The 21031-nt window shown below is 37.3% G+C and overlaps 1 protein-coding gene across 10 annotated transcripts in view; it reads right to left on the minus strand.

The window, feature by feature from the left end:
• LOC121079460 (splicing factor SWAP) overlaps window positions 1–11825 on the minus strand; it is a 48626-nt gene extending 36801 nt beyond the window's left edge. For 3 of the 10 annotated variants that reach the window (XM_040576764.1, XM_040576763.1, XM_040576761.1), the window contains exons 1-7: window positions 11221–11825; window positions 8643–8812; window positions 7952–8089; window positions 7102–7187; window positions 2953–3178; window positions 2375–2490; window positions 1577–1712 (exon numbers count right to left, since the gene is read on the minus strand). In XM_040576764.1, coding sequence (XP_040432698.1) covers window positions 1577–1712; window positions 2375–2490; window positions 2953–3178; window positions 7102–7187; window positions 7952–8089; window positions 8643–8812; window positions 11221–11483 — 1135 coding nt within the window. In that variant the 5' untranslated portion in view covers window positions 11484–11825. Of the gene's footprint in view, window positions 1–1576; window positions 1713–2374; window positions 2491–2952; window positions 3179–7101; window positions 7188–7951; window positions 8090–8642 lie in introns of all 10 variants that reach the window. The other 7 variants (XM_040576766.1, XM_040576765.1, XM_040576769.1 and 4 more) reach the window with 7 other exon arrangements.
• Window positions 11826–21031: the final 9206 nt, after the last annotated feature.

Consider the following 21031-nt stretch of genomic DNA (forward strand, 5'->3'; position numbering starts at 1 on the left):
GCAGACATCTTATTTCAGTTTTATTAACATTCTCTTAAGGTACAGTTTTAAATAAAAACACTTTCACACATATTCCACTACATATATTACAGTTGGACAACATCTCCAATCATTTGGGGAGTTCTGAATTTATAACGCTTCATAATTAACTTTGATAATTACTGTCACAATTATTTGCAATAATATTATTAAAAGAATGAACTCTATCACCACCACCTTGAAATAAGACCACTCATTACCTACAAATTGATACTGACATAAAATGTTTCTGCAGTGAAGGCTACAATATACCTGTTCTTACAGCTCAATAATGTCAGATGGTAAGTCCTATAAATGAAAGGATAAGTTATATTTCTATGTTTAAGGAATCAACGACTTTCACAATTAAGGACTATGAAAGAATTAGAGGCACATAAATCCAATTAAGTTTGTCCTCACCTTTTTCGGTATGAGAATTTACTAAACTTGCAAGAGCTTTGCATGCAGCCTGCATTAAGCAGCTTCAAAGAAAATAGAAACCAGACATAGCCAGAGAAGTTAAGATAACGTTGCTAAAATATTTCATAGCAGAGGAGATTCTTAAAAGAGGTTACAGACAGGACAATATTTAAATTTAATCTGAAACGGTTCAAAAGAGATGTCTAGTATTAAAGATTTAATAATAATTTGGAGGTGAGGAAAGCCTTGGCATTTCACTATCAGTCATGGGAAAATCAGTTGAGCACACAACTTTCCACATTGCTCACTTATAATTTACACATTATCATCGCTTTTGTTGTTCATTTAAAGAGAATTAGAATATCTACTCCTGTATTAAAGAATGACCTCCGTAGCTTTTGAACTTAAAAGACAGTCCTCTTTCTCTGATACTGTAATAGGAAATATAATTTAAATACGAATTTTTAAACTTTGGATCTTGCATTTTCCTGATTTTTATTTTCTACACATAACATTGAGCCAGTGCACAGAATAACAAAATAATGAAAAATGATACAAAGTGTATAATAAAATACTTAAACATTTATTTCCTGTAAAACTACTTCCTATTTCAGACTAGAACATTATACTAAAACCTGAATTTATCACCTCATGTGGATCCTTCAATAAACATGATTTTTTTTTTTTAACCTTTGCACATTTTTCTTAGTATTAGGCCAGCAAAACTGTTCAAAGCAGATTCACCATCTGCTTTTTCACTCAAAGTAGCAAGTTTTTTTGATGAACTACTTTATAGGACAGTTTTATATTCAACTCTGAAGGCATTAGTTAGGCTTCATTAGCAGAAACTGAAGGAAGCTACCAAAAAACATTAAGAATATTGTGCTCTCCATACTCACAGACTGGAGACTTTGCTGCCTCGCTCCCCCACCCCATTTCTGTTTTTTTCTAAACTGCTAGCAATTTGATATATACCCGGTGGAACACCACACCTTCAAAGATCGAAGTGATTGAAAAAGAATAAATACCAATTACAAATGATCAAATATGAAGTTAACGTATTTTTCTGTCCACCGGTCTCCACACACAATTAATTCATCAAGACACACCACCAGTTGCCTAATTACAGGGCACTTACAATCAGAAGAATATTCTACTTGTGATGTCTGAACAGCTGCCCCATCCGTTGACTGCGGTGTTGATGAGTTATTATCTGATTGCGCTTTGCGGACCAGTGCTGCAAGTGGATGATCTGGGTCTACTACCTTCAAAGGCTGAAAAAATTTGAGAGTAGATAGTACGTTAAAATTTGAAGTGCATATTTAAAACATGGTATCATCAACTTAATTTGAATTAAATTAATTAGGTATCAGTAATATACTCCAAACACTGAAATTACTGTTTCTGTAGCTCCTATATCAGGATCAACTTCACTCTTTTTCAAAAATTTGTGGAAGGAAAAAAAAGACAAAATACACTTCAATTTGATGTGACCATAAATCCATGACATGAACAAAAAAGCAGGTATTACTCTGTTGTTCACCACCAAGGCTGAAATAAGACACAGAATCTGACTGGACTTGTCTAAATATCAGACAACATTGCTGCCATTTCTCTGAAAGCTTCATAAGTGCACAAACAGCTGTTATTCCCACTGTTCCATCACTGGATCAAACTCAAAAAATATCTAGAACATATCCAGCAAAATCTACACTTAATGAGTCGTACTAATTCTGCTGAAATGTTATCCACTGAACCTATCATGTCATGTCAAGATTTTATCTGAAATCTGAAAAGAAAATATTCCATCTCAGCTTTTAGCAAAATACATTCACAAGACAGAAAAAAATGTTAACAGAAGATCCTAACACCTGCATATTACAATTCTGTGCCCTGTAATCAGACGTTTAAGAGTCATTTTAATAGGCTGAAATACCTTCATGAGCTCTTCAAGTCTACTGCATTTTTTAGACGCAAAGAGACTTGGATGCAGATAGTTTCCATCATCATCGTCGTCATCGTCATCCTCTTCCTCAGATTTCACTTTTGAGTCTGAGTAAAAGCAATATCTGAATTTAATTTGGGTTTTCTGTGGATTGGTATTGGCAGAGGATGAGGGTACAGAACAAGCATGCGTTCTTCTAAGAAACTACACTTTTCACAAATCTGCTTATTCACTAAAATATAGATTAAAAAGATGACATTGTTAGCCATCAATAAAACTAAAACTTAAGTGCACAAACCAACTTTTTATTGAACTAGAGCTACACAAGCATTATAAAGCTCCAAGATCACAGCAGATTTTGTATCATAAATTCCCCAAAAGAATATTTTCTTTTAAAAAACTTTTTCAATTTAAGGAAAATCTCAAATCATCCCATCAATCTCAGCTGCAGGATAACAGTACTGCCATCACAATACACCAAAAAAATGCAGCTATTTTACAAAAAAAGACCAGTGGATGTTTCACTGATTCACATCCCAAAGCCACCCATTCGACAAGCATTTACTTACGTTTTTTCTCGTCTGCTTTATTTTCAGAAGGAGCTGCGTATCGTCCCTCTTTCATAGCTTTCTGAATGAATTTGTAGTAGGGATTGAGGTAGTGATCAAATCGCAAGAAGTCAAACTGGGAGTTGCGTGCTTGCTTGGCTTTTAGCATGATCTCAAACTGTGCTCCCTGCTTGCAGACAAAGTTTGCAGTTCGTTCTATAATTGCATGCATTTTTGCTGTTGGAGGCTGTGGGAGTAAAATAACATAGATTTGTATTTTCATAAGCAGTTCGTAGAGTTTGTCAGAACTCCAGAGGTAATTAGAAAGAGGGCAGTTCCCTGCCTGGCTTCTCAGCAACACGGTGTCATAATCACTTTCACCTAGTGAAAGCATTTCACCTTTGAAATAAAAAAATAATAAAAAAAAAAACAACACACAAAAAACAGTCCCAGTTTTCCCCAGCTTCTTATTCATTTCCTCTTGCAAGATACTCTCCACCTATCACACCAAACTGAACTGGGGAACAAACTCCGGTTGAACTTGATGCAGCAAAAACATTCTTTTAAGTCAGGCACATTCCATAGCCAGAGACACTTCTGCAGGCACAAGACAGGAGACAGATTTTTTGTTGACACAGCAGTGCCAACGTAAAGTGGATCTGCCTTACAACATCTTGAAGTGCTCTGAAGAGTCACCATGCATGGACTTGTTAATAAATGTGCAAGTACTGTTCCCTAACTACAAAAGCTTCTTACTAGGTTTCTTGGAAGGGACATGTTGCATCTGAAGACCAACATAAGAATTTTATTTATACATGCTGTCACATTCCCAGTCATTAAACACTTTAACAATAAAAGAAAATGAATGAAGGCAACCAGCATCTGTGCATTTCCACTCCTGAAATCTCATGTAAGGAGCACTGCCATGTCAAAACCAAGAACTGAGAAGAACAAGAATTTAACTGAACAATGAATAAACTTCACCAGTGACTCTTTAATTTCATACTCAGGTCTGTTTTGTCTTGTGCTCAACAAACTGTAGGAACACATACTGTGTGTACCTATAAAGAAGGAAATGTCACACTACTGATTCATTTCAGCTTTGAATTTTTACTGGTCCAAATGCAGATGCATACTGCAGACCTCAGAAAATCTTTTTCAGAAGATCAGAAGCAGACAATACAGGGGTTCTCTATTTAGGGAAAAAAGACTGAATGTGATCAAACAGCATATTTTTAGAAATTATTTTCAGCCAGTTGGATTCTTCATTAGAACAACATGTTCAATCTGGAAAAATAATTAGTTGTTTCAAGTTTTACTTGTCCCTCTAGAACACTACTAAAGATTGTTTTAATTAGAGATAATTAGGTTCTCAATAAACTGACAGTATTATGTTCATTGCCAGTTTCACAATTTAGTCATATATCAAATTTATCTATTTCTGTGGTTCTTGTGCAGGAATATAAATTACATTTCAAGACCTAGAGATTCATGAACAAAGCTACAAATCAGCAAGGAATCTCAAGAAACACTGTACCCGAAACTGCGATCTGGCATTGAATTTGAAACTGACACCACTTTATAAACTCTGGAAGACTAGCAGCACCAGGGATCTGCAAAACTTTGAAACTTTACAAAGTAAGAAAACATTAAATCTCCATCAGGTAGAGATGCAGATGTCAGAGAGATATTCTAGTTTGCTACTACATTTAATAAGTAGACTAAATTAAACTGATAAGGACTGTTCATTAAAATTGGTGGTACTCTTTCAGGAGAACAGGGGAAAAACCCTTTGAAAATAGTCCAGAGGTGACATTATATAAGTGCTATAATCTAGTCAGATACTCTGTTCTAAACTTCAATTATTATTGTAATTAATTTTTTTTTCCTGAGCGAGCTTTCCTTACTGCAAGTTAAACAACTATCATTCATTCTTCAGTGAGCCTGGAAAATAATTTAAGTCTTACACTGCCTCTCAAATATGTTCATCTAGAGAAAAAAAAAAAACAATTTTCAATCTCTCCTCATACATTTAGCTGGTAATATCCTCTTACTGCACACGTCTGTGGCATCCACAGACTTCTTAAAATGCAGTGGTTAAAAACAATCACCTTGGCCCATTAACCCAGACCATGAACAGTTCAAGCAGTAGAAGACACCCTGTGTGCTTAACACAATGCCTGTATTTTAAATTTGACAATGACATTACTGCTGCAATTGGAGTTTCCATACACTCAACACGCAACAGCTCACTAGAGCCTCTGGATTTTTTTATTTATTTTTTTATTTTACAGTAGTGCTGCCTAACTACTTAGTCTTCATTTAACATTTGCACACTGGATTGCTCTTTACTGCAGGAGCTATTTGATACCTTTATTGACCTGCGCCTTGCAGATAGTGAACAAAGCCTCCAAGTTAGCAAGTTCATTCTCAGATCTTATCCAACTTCCAAGCACTACAGTCTCTTCCACAAAATGATTCACAAAGCTTAGAAGTACCACCCCACTCCTTGACCATTAACTCCTTGCCATAATTACATATCACATATCCTTTAACTTAAATGTTGATTAGCATCAGCCTCAGGAGAAGCCTAGAACACCACTGTCATTTCCACAAAATAGTAACGTATCTGTACATGTTTTCCAATCACCTGGGGATCAACAAAATGGCAAAGTAATTTACAGAGGGTTTTGTTTGCCTTTAAAATAAAAATAAAACAAAACCAACAGAATATGCACTTTCAACAGGGAAACTGAATCACTTGGTTGGAACAACAACAACATCACGGCTTACAAAAAACATTTTCACTATTTCCAATCCAGGGTTAAATATATGTTCTTTTCAGAGCTGCTATCTAGACATTTCTGGTTTTGTTTGTTTTAAAACCCAAACTGAAAATATCCCCATTCACTTTTTGTTTGTTTGAACATATTGGAGTTCAATAGCTGACTTATATTAGAAATCACTTCAGTAAGCCCCACGTTGCATTCTGCAAGTACATGTAAAAATTTATCTTAAATTTCATAACAAAACTCAGCAAAACAGATTTCTAAAACAGCAAAACTTCTTTCACCATCAGACACTTTTTGGAAACAGCATACAATTATAAATAAGTGGTTTCTGACTGTGAAATTGACGTTCCTATTCTAAGAATAAAGTATAACTGGCAATATAAAGGCAATAATGTAAATATCTGAATTCAGAAGTGGGTTTGCAAGCACTTTACTATTGAAACATATTGTATGACTGTATAGAAAAGTAAAGGAAGTAACATAATAGGTATGTTAAAAAAACAGAACAGGATAAAAATTTTCAATTAATGGCTAATGAAGTAGAAGAACAGTCTTACACAAACACTGTGTTCATGAATAGTGATTCTAACAAATTGCTTTGAATCTTCACTAGCTAAGATTATCAAGTTGAGAAGGCAGCCCAAAGGTAAATTAACATTTCCACAAACACGGTATAGAAGAAAGAATATTATTTCACTTTTCAGCATCTCTTCTGAAACTTGAAATAAATTTAAATTCATCATGTTTACAACTGTACTGAAACACCAACATTACTTCACCTCAGTGAAGGATCTTGGAAGGAAGAGACTGTTCAGCTCCCTTTAGGGAAAACATGCAAGTCATCGTTAAGCTTACAGCTTACGATGTAGCACATTCTGGTAAGATCACATGAAGGGAAGAGCTTCTATAATGCTAATACTTTCAAGTTATTTCAGAATTTTCTAGAAATAAATTATTACTTTCCTCCTGGAATAGGCTAGCCTTAAATGCAGCCTTTACATTGGCTACTTCCTTTACACTGGTCCCTTCCTACCCACTTCAGATTGGGCCATATTAAAACAAATCTGAAAAAGTCAACAGAAGCAATCTTCTGGGTTAACAGTCCTTTCCACTTTTTATTTTCTCCACATTCTCTAAAATATCACAAGTGATACTAAATGCACTTAGCATAAACACGATAGTAATTTCAATGTGAATAAGAAGATTCAAGAGAGTTAAAAGAACTCAAAAATTCAAGGCAGTACATTTGGAATTAAGCTAATATTTGAGAATAATTTAAAGTCTACCAAACTGAAGTTAATGGAGAAAAATCAGTACAGCACCATAAACTTCTGGAAAATTGACAGAAATGTAGGCTGCATTAAATGTACACACATACCAGTTCCACATCAGAAGGTACATTCAGTCCCGGAGGGGCAACAAAAGGTTCTTCATTTTCTTCTACATTTTCTGTCTGAGCTGCTTCTACAACAAATGGCAAGGTAAAATACTACAGCACAAAACAGGACAAACTATTCAAATGTTAACAAAAAATTATTACAAAAAAGCTTACCTAAGAGTATTTATCTTCACATCTGTGTAAGATAAGCACATCTCGTATCACAGTAACCCAGCAATATGTAGTTAAATAACCCAATTATTAATTAAACAATCCTAACATAACTAAGACACAGTTCAATAACACTTGAAATCTTCCTTAAGACTTCCCCTTAAAAATACAGTTATCATAATTAAAGATGGGAGCATGAGAACCTGAACTTTGCATTTAAGATCACAAAGAGAAGCATACTATGTTGAGAAGTCTTGTTTATAATTACTAAGGTGACGAAACCTAAATCTAAAAATTCTATTATGGTTAATTCTTGTTTTGTATGTTTGTTTCTAGTGATCTTTTCCTTCTTGACCAAGAGACGTAGCAGTAAAAAATTGTCATGTGATGAAATACAAGAATTTTTATGATTAAGAACCCGCAGGACAGCAGAATTAAATTTCCGATCCTGATTACTGCAGTATTGACTATGGTTTTATTAGGAAAATATTTTAATATGTCAAGAGAAAGTTTCCACAAAAATCTAGTAAAAAACTTCCACAAAAAATGTAACCTCTATTTAACCTGAAGTACTTTTGCATTAAAACGCATGTAAAAACGTCAAAGATTTTCAGCCTTGAACTGCATGGGAGACAAAGGTGCTTCCTCTTAATTAACCCTCACTGTTTTTACCCCTTACCTCTTTGTTTTGCAGGCTGATGTTCCTCCTCCTCAGTGGGTTCTGAAGGGTCATAATAATCACTGCCATAACGGAATCCCACTGCATTATAGGTACCATCTTCTGCCAAAGCTTCACTCAGTCTTTTATATTCCTCCTCTTGAACAAAAATACAATTATCAATTAATACAACATATTTAAAAGCTAATGTTTTTTTTTTAAAAGAAAAAAAGTAATGATTCTTACTTAAGTTTTTAGATGAGACGTTGTCACCTGTTTTAACTTTCATTTAAAACTGAATAGAAAAAGACAGCATGTACACATGCTGACCATTTATGTCTCCCTGAAGAGATAAAGGCTGAGGGTTAAGACATTCTAACATAATTATTCACACAAGAACACTGACTTTCAGTTATACAGCACTGAAAAAGAAGCAGGGTGTGTTTATTCTGTTGTTTTTTTTTGGGGGTGGGGTGGGTGTCTCAAATCCCAGTCTGCCCTCACAATCAGGGCAGTTTCTGTGTGGATCTATATTTAAACTATCCTGTGGTCCTCTCACATACGCAAAGACTCCCGCTTTTCGAATCCACTGGATACTGTCAAGATAACATCAGAAAAAAAGAGAGTATAAAATAAGTAGGAGTAAATTTAATTAACTTCAAAATTATTTATTTAAACATGTGCTAACTCAGGAAGTTTCCTTGAGCAATACCTTGCCTCGCCTCCTCCTCAAGCAAGTCCGTATGCAAGGCTAAATACCTCTCTTCATCACAGAGGGCTTCTATTCTAGCTTCCTCTTCAGACAACTGATAATCTCTGTTCCACGTGGAATATTCAGCGTCATATTCAGAAAGGTCATGCAGGTGACCACGCCCATCATACCTGCAAGATGAAAAAGCTGGTCAATGAAAAAAACTTAGGGCTTGAGTTTATGCGACTACTTAAATACTTACCCATTAAAAATGAAAAAAAATACTTATATGTTAAAGCATATTTCCTTTTAGAAGTTACGTTTAATTTTGCTAATCATTTGTCACCAACTATGGAAAATTTGTTTAATAGGCTAGATTCCTCTCAAAGAAACTAATAAATTATTACAATTAAAGGCAAAAGTATCCTTTAATAGTTTAAGTGGGATCCATTTCCTTAACAGCTCTTACCGTACGTGGTTCAACCAACCAATCAATGTCACTTGCAAAATATGTTTTTCTGGAAAGTCAAATAGCTTACATTCACACAAACCCGAATACATAAATACCTATCCGTAAGAACCAAACGGTCGAAATTTCCTCGCTTCTTTCTGCTAGTCCCGAACTCTCAGGAGATATCTTCACCATAGAAACTTGCGTCCATTGGAGGTAAAATCATGGCTAGGCTCGGCCCCTAGCCATTTGGCTGAGGAAATAAGTTCTGGGTTATGTGATAGAGAGACACACATACATAGGAACAGTAACATATACATGCAATTCAAGGAGGTTCACCGTAAAAACGGCAAAGATCAATGACGTACACTTCCTTTCTACTAAGCAGAAAATTTTATTTGCAAGAAAAGCATTGCATCGGGATAATGTTTATGCATCAGTAAAAGAAACTGATTGAAAAGTGACAGTAAACTCCACTCCGCTGAGGTGTCTTCCCACACACAACTCTTGACTTGTGCCAACTTGCTAGACCAAAAACAAAGAAAGTAAATATTCTAATAGCAAAGTTAATGAAACACGTAGGTCTGGTTAATCAAGCTCTGTCCACAGGCAAACTTCAACCCATGTCTTCTCATAGCAATGTGCTTTTCTCAAAATGGTGAAAATGAAGACTGCTGCTGGAGATAAAAAGAATCTAAGCTTCCAAAGGAGTTTATAGGATTAGTAAATGCAAGCTTCCTTAACTTACAAATGTATGTTATTTGAACTTTTTAGTATTGTATGTATGTACGTACATGCACATACTTTATTTTTGCTCCCAACAATTTCTGTAATTACAATAAACTGGGTTGCTGCTGTACAGAACCACAAAAATGGCCTCTACCTCCTAACGAAATGCACCATACAAGTGAGCTGCCCTTAGAAGCGTGCATTATAACACTTCCCATGTAAGTAAAAAATAAAATATAACTTATTTTTTATTCACGTTTTTGTATTTATTGCAATTTAACAAATTAAACCGTAAGAATCAAAAATAGTGCAAGAACATATCTCTTTCCCGTATTCTTATGGATTTTTTTTTCACGCCAAATACTGTTGTGTTGAATTGAAACAAGAAAAATCATGCTTAGTATCACACCAATGATGAAATTGAGGGAACAAATATGTATAGTATGTCATGTGATCCTTTTCAAACCAAAACCCCTCCATCTTTCCACTGAGTTTTTCAGGATCAGCCGTAAATGCTCTTAAATATTACTTTCAGTGCTCCACTCACATATACCCAACCTGACTTCTGATTTTCTTTCTCCAGATGTATATTCAGAAAATTCGTTCTGAATAAATTATTTCTAAATCCCACCCTGAACCGCTGAGACTTCTTAAGAGACCAGAAGAAAAACCAAATCACTAAATTCTGTTATACTTTCTGGCCACGAACCTGTATGTACCGCAAAACAACCTAAAAAGCCACCTCTGCCATAACCTGTGAAGAGCAAACACCCCAAACAAGACCCACTCTGCCACTAATATAGATTAACGCATGGCACAAGGAAAAAGTAATTAGACCATGAATTGCTCTTGGGGTATCCCATCAACAGTTTGCAGTCAGATTACACAGGATAAGTATGGAAGCCCCACTTTCCCTAAGGTGGGTAAATGCCTTTTCGCTCCCTGCCCTCCACCCTGGCTGCTTAGAGAACACAGAAAGCTTCTGATAAGCATTCCAATGCAATAAGGCTTCTTTGGTTTCCATGTGAGGACAGACAGTAGTTGGGGGTTGCACTGAAAAGGTGCAAAACCCTCACGCTCTCCACTCCACAAACCCTAACCTAGCAAGTGGAAGAGGAAGACACAACGCATACTGGATGCCAGAGGGAGGGGAACCTCCCCACACTGCTAGAGAGGGGAACCCCAAGTTCCCGTTGCCAGGAGGACGTGAGCCTTACAACAGCAGCACTTGAAGCACCCTAGCAGGAGGAGCAGCCCTCCAAGCCTGCCAGCGAAGAAGATCCCCACACATCCATCGGCCAGAGCGAGCCCTCCATTGCTCATCCCCCGCCCTCGCTTGCCCACAGCACAAGGGGAGGAACAGAAATAGGCTATAACAGGAGATCTCGCAGCAGAGTCTGGGGGTTGTGGTACACCGACCTATCGATCATGATCTTGGGGTCTCCCATCCAAGGAATAAGGTGTCGCCCCTGCTCCTGGTACTGAGCCTTCTCATCATCTCGAAACAGCTTGCAGGCATAGCCGAACACCAGCAGCTCCACACGGCTATTCCCACCTCCACCTCCTCCTCCTCCACCTCCTCCGGGGGGCCCGGGGACCGCTGCCCCGCCTGACAACAACATGAGGGGCGGCGGGCCTGCCTCTTCTGCGCTCCGGCGAGAGCCCCCGACCCCTCCGTACATCACCGGGGGACGCAGCGGGCAGGAGGAAACTCGCAGCAACAGCGACTGTCCGAGAAGCGAGTCCCCCAGGAGGCCGGGCCCGCGCTAAACTCTCCAGCTCCACAGCACCACGGTCGCCATCACCCGAAACAAAATGGCGACGCTTCCCCTTCCGCTGGCCGAGCAGAGGGCGGCCCGGCTGCCGGCAATCGGTAGATTCGCCTCAGCTTTCGGGGAGGAGAACGAGCAGCCCCCGAGGCCGCGGTGAAGCTCCGTGCTGCCGGCGGCGGCGGGGTGGGGCGGGCAGAACGCCGTGAGGCGACAACGGCCGGTGGCGTGGCGGTCACAGTGACGCGGGGGTGTGACGAAAGTGCGGAACCCCCGGGGAGGGGGGGCTCGGGGGAAAAGGGAGTCATGTGGGAAAGGCTGGTGGCTGAGAAAGGTTTCTGCTGTAGTTGATAAACTACAATATTTGCTAAAAAAATATATAGTCTAGGTCAAATTTTCTAATGGTGTTTGCTTCAGTGTGATATTATTTTCCTGGTTTTGGTAAAAACGTGTAACGTGGTCAAGGTGACCCTGCTTGAGCAGCAGGGTTAGACTAAATAATCCCTGGAGGTCCCTTCCAACCTCAACCACTCTGTGATTCTGTGAAAAATAAACAAAACCTAACCAAACAAACAAAAACAATAACAACAACAAAAACTACAAAACAAACAAGAAAAAACAAAAAACCAACAGCAACTAAGCTCCTCAAGAACTTAATATGAAGGATCAAGTTGCTTTGCCTAATTTATGATAAGTTTTGTAATTAAACGCATCATGTTTTGCAATTCAAAACGGGACTTAAACCATAGCTTTTGTTATGAGGAATTCTGGACACCAATAAACACTGCTGGGTTTTCCAGTACAAACAATTTACCGATGTCACTGCACCCAAGGAAATGAAATATGTAAAATAGTGTGAGAAAAGCAATGCACGAACACTGGAAAAGAAATGGGTAGGTTGTATCTGCGTCTAGAAATACCTGCTACTGCATGAATTTGGTGAAGAAATGTAAAACTTTCCCTTGAACAGTTCTTTTTCCAGTTTTAGTCATGAAACTGAAGACGTTATCCATGGGGTTTCCACAGAATATGTGAAAATGAACTGCGAAATCTAAGTAAACTTTATATAATGCTACTTTTAAGTAAATATGATGCACGTACACATGTATCTGCAATTCCTTGTGCTATAAAAGATAGTTAAAAAAATGAAGTTCTGGAAATTAACAAATCTGTAACCCTGGAGCATATTTCATGTGGAAGTTATTAGAAACTGATTGCTTCAGAGCCATCGGTGAAGAAATCTGCTAAAGATAGGTGCCTTGGATGTATCTTGCTGTCATGTAAAAGTAATGACTGAGATGTTTTAATGTAGAGAGTAGTTCTTAGTATAACACTCCCCTTTGAGAAACATGCAGTACAGACCTGAATACCAAGGAGACGGGGGAACAGGCCTGATCATCATTCCACAATTTTGTACCAGTTGGGAAACACTTGGAGTAAAGAAAAGTGCAGGAGAAAACAATAAAAAGAAGATAAAGGAAAACAAACAAACAAACTGATTTTGAGGGCAGTATAAAAACACAATTAAACACTAATATGTGGTGAGGATTTTGTGACTTCCATAAATCTTCTGGTAATACAAATGATTCAGTGTTGTGTCACAAAAATGGCTCCGTGCAGTTGAAGTGGCGGTGTAATGAGATGAGACAATAATATTTTACCAGGATATCAGCATTTGAGACAAGGGTGTGAACTGTACATGAGTCAGATAAAGGACAAAAATGGAAATCTTAGCTACAAAGAATGCAATTAGAGAAAGATGGAGGGAGTATTTTAGCGAGCTCTTTAATGGTGAAATGGATAAAGGCGAACAAACAACAATTTTCCAGCCACCTGAGCCATTTGTAGAAGAACCAAGAGGCAATCAGAACACCCAGGAACAATAAAGCACCAGGTGTTGATAATTTTTTCCCCTGAATTATTAAGAACAGGAGGGGATATGCTAACTGCAAGACTTTAAAACTAATTGGTGCTGGTTTGGTGATTTGAAATTAATGTAAAGAAATGGAAAAGGAGAGCTGTACGTCTGTTTCTGAGAAGAGGGACAAAGTGAAATCTGAGGCCTCGGGCAGCATCTCACTGCTTATTGTAGCATGTGATATTTGTGGCTGTTTGTTCACATGTAATTAGCCTGTAAACAGAAGAGAGATTAAGAGAGGCTTCTGCAAGAACAGGACTACTGCTCAACAGTTATTTTCAAATTATTAAATACTCAAGGAAAGGTAGTAGGAACATGAGCAGACTACATACAGGGATCTTTAATGTATTTAAGGAAGCACATAATAGTACATTATGAATTTGCATTGTAATAATAATAAAAATATCTTCTTTAGATTTTTTTTTTCTTCAGTATGTATCAGTAAGTTATTCCATTTTTATTTTTGTTCTAGTGTATATCATAATCAGGAAGGAAACTTGGTGCTAGTCATAGAGGTTTTTTTATTATTATTATTACATTTAAAGACATCCAGCTTTAATATCAGCTAATAAGAGAATATACTCTGAAATTACTCTAGGCTTCTCTTTTAAGGTTTTTTATATGGTAGAACGTCCATGTTATTTCATATTTCGACACTCAATTAGTCCTAGCTGAACTGGCTGGGAGGAAGAGTAGCTAGCTATAACAGGAAAAAAATTACAAAATGAAGCTCTCTCCCTCTTCTTTTTATATTTTCATTCCATTGCAGATAGGAAAGCAAGAATAAAGCAAGTAAAAACAAACTTTTTTTTTTTTTTTTGTCTTCTCTATCTTAATTGAACAGTAGACATCTAGTATTGCTTTGTGGCTTACCTTTAGCTAAAAGTGTAGAAAACACATTATTTCTCAGTTCTGAAGTAGATTTCAAAGAAAAGCATGTTGGGCTGATTTGAAAGAAAAATACCATTTTCCTCACGTTTTGTCCTTCAGCAATATAAAGGGATTTTCAAGCATACCCAAAGAACGCATCAAATGTTATCCCAGTTGTAGAGGAGAAAAGAAATCTCAGCTGCTGGAATCCCTACTGAAGACATAGCAAAGGAGGGGTAAGCAGTTCTGCAGAGAAGAGTGCAAATTTTCAGTAATTAAGTAGTTGTAACTTAGGAGTGGGTAGTCATAAATTCTAAGATGTTATATTCTTTTGTATTGGTTATAGGGGGATGAGACTCTATATGAGTCCGTATAGGATTTATTGATCAACACAGCACACTGTTCTTCATAGTAAAAATTGAAAGCTTGCGTTATCATGATATTAGTATTGACACTGATGTTCAAAGTGGGCCTGTTATTTTTGTAGAAAATGCTGTGCTTAGGCTGGAGCCAAGATCTAAGGTTTTTCTGGGTCATCATTTGTTTTATAAGGAACTTGGCATGAACCTGCATGGCCATCAGACTTTATTCTGCCTCAGTGGTATCTTGTAACAGAAGAGCTGCCATGTTCTTTAGGGACGTACACACAGAACCAGAGTGGTTTACTTGAACACTAAAATTGCACATAATTATTCTCTTAAAGAAGATATTCTCTAAATTATCGTGACTTTTTGAGCAGATTTTACTGTTACTTCTACCATTACTGTAGCATCCACATATAAAACATATGGTAATTCCAGTCCAATTGAATTGGAATCACATTTTAAATATAGAATTGCAATAAAACAGTAGCTAGGTAAACAATTTATGGGTATGTTAATGATTGCAGTATGTAACTGGCTGCATTAATGACTAGATACAGAGTAACAGAGTAGTGGTTGAGGATTTCCAGCTCTTTTTAATTACAAGCTTACTGTAATTCATAGCTTAGTTGCTCGCTTTATTTCCAGAGAGTTACTTCTTGAATGAAGATCATATTTACCTATCTGTCTAAAAACAGGAGGTAAAAAGCTCTCTTCTTTTTAGCACAGTGATTTTATCTATTGACCACATTTCTCACTCTAGCAAGTTACACAGATATGCAATGTATCCTCTGGTAGGTTGTTTCCTCTGTGAGTGTGTGTGTATTTCACAGCCTGCCAATTTCTATGACTAATTTGTTTGGTTACTTTCTTTTGGTCTCCTTTCTTGAGGGTGTGTTTAGGAAGCAAAGATGCACTTAAATATAAACAGAAAGCATTAAACAAATGAAAATAAAGGGGAGGGGGGGGAGTATCCAGAAAGAGATTGTATTTTTTTCCCACGTGATGTTTGCCTTGAAAAGGCCCAGCAGGTTCTATCAGACAGTCCTCAAGGGACTAAATGGTATAGATCAGCTCGTAGGTGCCATCGTTTGGTTGAAGAAATTTCAGTTCCTGTCGTTTTGATGCAGTAGAGCTTAATGTGCAGCTGATTGCAAAATACAATAAAATTAAATAAGCTTGTTCTCTTTTTCCTTCCATTTGCTTTCTCTTTTCTTTATTCAAAAATATCTTTGCTGTTGTATTATATAAAGCATTTTATTACTATATGCTTGGAAAGAGTAAATTAAAGTTTATGAGTAGTACTAACAATCAATGTTGGATTTGCTCCTGAATTCTCTCATATAGCAACAGTAGCTTTGTTTTCTTACAGCTTTTCCCCAGAAAAAAGATTATGTATGAGACATTTCAGTTAAAATGTGTAACAAGCAATTTCTGTTACTGTACACAAAATGTAGAGCAAATTAAATAGTTTTAAAATATATTCAGTTTACAATTAACCAAATTCCTTACATTCGGCTTTCATCATAAATTTGCTTTTGTTGTTACTGTGGAAGCCCATGACGTAAGTTCCATAAGGAATGTGTTGTGGTTTTGTTTGCAAAGCATAGTATCATTGGATAGTAACTTATATTCTGTTTTATTTTGTTTGTTTGTTTTTAAGTAATATTCTGTCTTGCAGGTAAAGTAATGAAAATGGACTGCTACTTTCTAGATAGCACTGATGCATTTAAGAGCAACCTTCAAATTTGATAGCTTATCTCTCTTACTGCAAGGAGGTTTTCCACGGCATTCTTTGTGCAACAAAGCAGCCAACTCTGTGTTATAGTCTGTCCAATTGTATTTAATCTCCTCTTAGCCATTAAGCGGAATTCTCTCTTCTTTTGCAGAAGGTCACGGCTGAATAGGTTTATTGCATATGGAAAATAAACTTATTTTTCCTATGAGCAGTAACATTAGTCATGGTGTGATAGCATTCCTAACTAAACCTTGACAATCATTGATCTGCTACTTGAAGAGAACCCCACTTCACACATAAGGAAATAAATGCTCTCTTATTTATTTATTTATTTATTAAACTTTGTGTCATTGGGAATATATAGATATCAAAAGATGAAAGTCTGCCTTGTGTAACCCTGTGTTAAAACCGCTATTATTTATTTATAATTGCATGGTTAAAGAAACCAAGACATATTCATTAGCTTTAATGGATTGTGAGGCCATATTTATTACTAGTAACAACAAGGGAATACAGATTATAAATGGCTGTCATTTTATATTATAAAATAAACTTAGAAGCTAACTACTTGAAAACTTCATGGTTCTGGAAATTCTTCCTTTTGCAAATGACGTAAATGTTGTTCTTAAGCTGCCACTGCTTATTGAAGCTTCTCTCTCAAATGATACCGAAGCACTCCTGGCCCTCTGCATGCTTTAGAAAAATCAATGCTGCACTCCTATGTGGAAATAATTACTAAAGATTTAGGCCTGGTAGACTACTATTCATTCCTAGAGGAAAAGGATAAGGCAGCAGCAGTTTGTCTTGTTTATTTGCTTCTTTAATGGTCTTTGATCGTCTGTTCTGTGGACACTTTTTTGAAGGTTTTCATTTTATTTGCACCTAATATTTAAATATTTTCTGAAGGACTTACCATTCAGTATAACATGATGAAAAGTTTCATAGGTGGGAGTGTGAAAGCAGTCACTGATAGACACATTAGCTAGTGCCAGATGGCACAGCTGGACAACATGCTGCATGCTGTTGCTTCCTCCATCCTGAAGTTGCCTATTGTGCAAAGTAGACCTCCAGTGGCTCTGTCTTCTGTACGGCTGTATGATTTGCAGAGTTATCAAATAGGCAGGCTGAAGGGCCTTCATATTAGTATTGCCTGTTTGCGTAATCAAATTCAGTTACTTCTTCCCTCTAATGCTTCAAATTTTCTTGGGTGAAAAATCCTTAGATTTCTCTTTCAGCGTTAAATGTTTGGCTTCCAAATGTCTCAGCAGTGTCAAATGTTTCATGCTCAACAGCTGGTGCTTTCAGAGTGCTACACACTGTGGCTGCAAATCAGTCGGTGTGAAACCATATGTAATTTGCCACTTTCTTCATTTTTTTTTCTTTTTTCTTTTAGTGCAATTTGCCATCATCCCTTGCACACAACTTTTGCCTTTCCCATTCACATATTGGCTGGGATCAAGTGACGAACATGGGAGGCCAATGTAGTTGTCACACCTTGACGTTGGATCTGCTGGGTATAAATTGTTAGTGTTTCCATGGTGGCAAAATCTGAGACTCGAATACAAAATAATAAAAAAAGAAAAGCTCAGAGCCACTGTTCATTGAAGTGTGCTTAAATGCTTTATCCTCTACTACGTTTGATTGAGATAAGATCAATTTCTGAAGGTTGATGAAGATGGAAAAAAATACCAGTACTTAGAGGTAAGCATTTGGATCCAATGATTTATTTCAAATACTTCAAATACTGAAAAAAAAGTTTATAAATTTTAGAAAAATAAATTCTAATATAGAATGTCTCTTTCATCACCTAATCAGCATTTTCTACTCAGAAACCTCTCAGCACATACTAGTTCAAAGTGGTGCCTGTCCTGCTGTCTTCCTCTATTGATGTTGTTTTCCACAGCTTCTTTCTCCCATTTTTGACTGCAGCTTTTCATAATACATAATTCTATGTGAAAGGCTTGGGGCATTAATGCTCTGAGGGGAAAAAACTGAGCTACTGACTCTGGAAGCAAACTGTTCCATACTCTTTTGATGCTTCATAAAGATGCCCCTCTGCTTTATGCAGTTGTTATGGTTTTCCTAGCTTGGAAGTCTGAACTGCTGAAGACATTCAAGTTAATATGTGTTGCTTGTACAGGAAAAACAAAAACAAATGTTTCATCATGCTGGATAAGTTAATAAAACCTGCTGTGAGCACATTTGCGATGTGTTATCTTACTACAGACAGACAAGATGCATTTGCATCTCCATACTGTATGCAGTTTTAGCATATAAGGAGTGCACACGCCATAAGAAGACAATGTTGATCAGCATGGTAAGCTCAAGTCTCAGCATACAAGCAATCCAAGCCTCAAGCCTCATTTTTCTTATTTTGGTATGCTTCATAGTATATGAAAACTTAAACGAGGAAGATCCCAGCCTAACACCTGCCTCTGTGCAGCCAGAATGATCTGTGTATCAGTACAGATGCCCAGGCACGTCTGTGCGCCTGTGCTGATCCAGTTGTAGCATGACACTTTCAGTAAAGTTTTCTTCATGGCTTTTTAGTGTTTGCAATCCTAAATCTTTATTCATTCACATTTTGAATGCGAATGTCCTCATACTGAAGACATTCAGTCTTATCTCAGAATTACTCAATTACTCTGTCGTTCTGTTTCTTGAATAATCTGATGGACCAGAGAAAAACTACAAGCAAAAGGTGTGTTAAAGGTCACTCTCTGCTAACTTCTTCAGTAAGCCCAAGGGCTTCTGCTGCTATAGACCTAAGGCAGAAGGACTTGATAATTAGTGCTGTATTGCTTCTGTTCTGATCTGCATAAGCCTGGCCATATCATGTTAAATAGTTGTCAGAGTGAAGGAGAGCACACCTAAATGTTGTTAACATAGAAAGGAAATAAATGGTGCTCAGCAGTCAGTCATTCCTGATTCCTTTCAGTAGAAGTAATTTACATTCAATACCTTGGTGGCTTCTGGTTAAGGACTTAAGAGTTTGAAATATTGGATCCGACAGCTGGTTCATGTTTCAAAGGAAAATAAAGCAATAACATAAAGTAGGTGTTTGATATGTCTTGGGAAATAAAATTAATGTCTTAGAGATCTAATTCGTGGTCTAAGCAGCAGTATTTTGGTACAGGAACTCAGGATGGACAACAGTAACGTGCAAACTGAAATAAGAATGTTAATTATTCATGTAACAGACTATATTGTAAAAGCACTTTATCTCTTTGTCCTATTGATAAAAGCAAGTCAAAAAATAGAATCATCCACACACAGTGATCCTTAAAGTCTGGAGTAATGAAACTCCCCCTGAGGCTCCGAGGTAGTATTTCACAGCAAACCTCTTATTTTCCACGGTGTTTTGAAGGTAAGTTGATTTCTGGAAGCTTCATGCAGTTTCCATAAATTCAATTTCTGGAAAGGGAACTATCTTCAGAAAATTACAAAAGATAAAAAATTCTGAAAGACACAGAATATCCAGCCCAAGGATTTGGCTTAAGCCTTGAGTCTGCAGACAGACTGTTTGACTTGTTCTCCAGCATTTTGGTTGAGGTTACATTGTTCTTTATTATTAAGCCTTCTTAAATAACAGACGTGCCATGCAGGAAGCTAGCATCTGCTGCTGAAGGGTCCTAATTTTTCCCCCCATCTTTTTAGTGCAGTTTGTTGCTCTTTCCCTGTTGCATTTCTTGGGAGCTCACAGTGGCCAGCAGACTAGTATTTCACTGAGTAAGAAGGACAAAAATACAGCCATGTGAATCATTTCTCTACACTTCTGCCAAGACTTGGATCAATGAAAAGCTCTTAATGTTAAATGGCATATATGTGTGTGTAACCTATGTGTACATGAGGATGTGACTGTTTTGCTAGCAAGAGGAGAATGAAGAGCACTTACTTCCCTGAATTTCTGCTCTTGTCTCTTGACCTGAGCACAGATTTCAAGGACCTTGACAAGGAACGCTAGAGAAAGAGATTACAGCGATTACACTGTATTAATAATTGGCTGTGTTTGATTTATGAATATTGATCACTGAACTTCTGTGTCAACCTGGAGACTGGGGAACAGGCCGAGTTCGGGCTGTGAAGCTAAGTGAACATCAGCCAGCTGTGAACACTGAACTGAGAGTTTGAGGTGCAAGCCAGGCCCGGATGCAGACTTTACCCAGGACACGGACATTAAGCTGAACATCTAGAAGATATTTTCTTTTAAAACACAGAGGCTGACTAAAACGCTTTGAAAGCCTTTGTGGGAGAACTTTGACAGCAGAATAAATGTCTCAAGCATAACTCTGTTTGTGTAAACAGGACATCAGGATTAGAAAAATCCTGGAAGTCTTCTAAAGGGGAAATCTGCATTGAGCTCAGACACCAATGAAGCCATGCTGGAAAAAGACCTTAACAGAAAGCTGCTGCCAGACCTAGCATCTTCTCAGCAAATCTGAAGGAACCCAAATTTACTGTGCTCAAAAAGTTACATGATTTAACAGAGACAGAATGGGATCATCTTTATACTGCAGCAGGGCACAGAAGCTTCTTGCATTTTTTTTTTTTTAATTATCTTAGTGCCTCCTCA

Source organism: Cygnus olor, chromosome 17 (assembly GCF_009769625.2).
Source record: "Cygnus olor isolate bCygOlo1 chromosome 17, bCygOlo1.pri.v2, whole genome shotgun sequence".
Classification (NCBI taxonomy): domain Eukaryota; kingdom Metazoa; phylum Chordata; class Aves; order Anseriformes; family Anatidae; genus Cygnus; species Cygnus olor.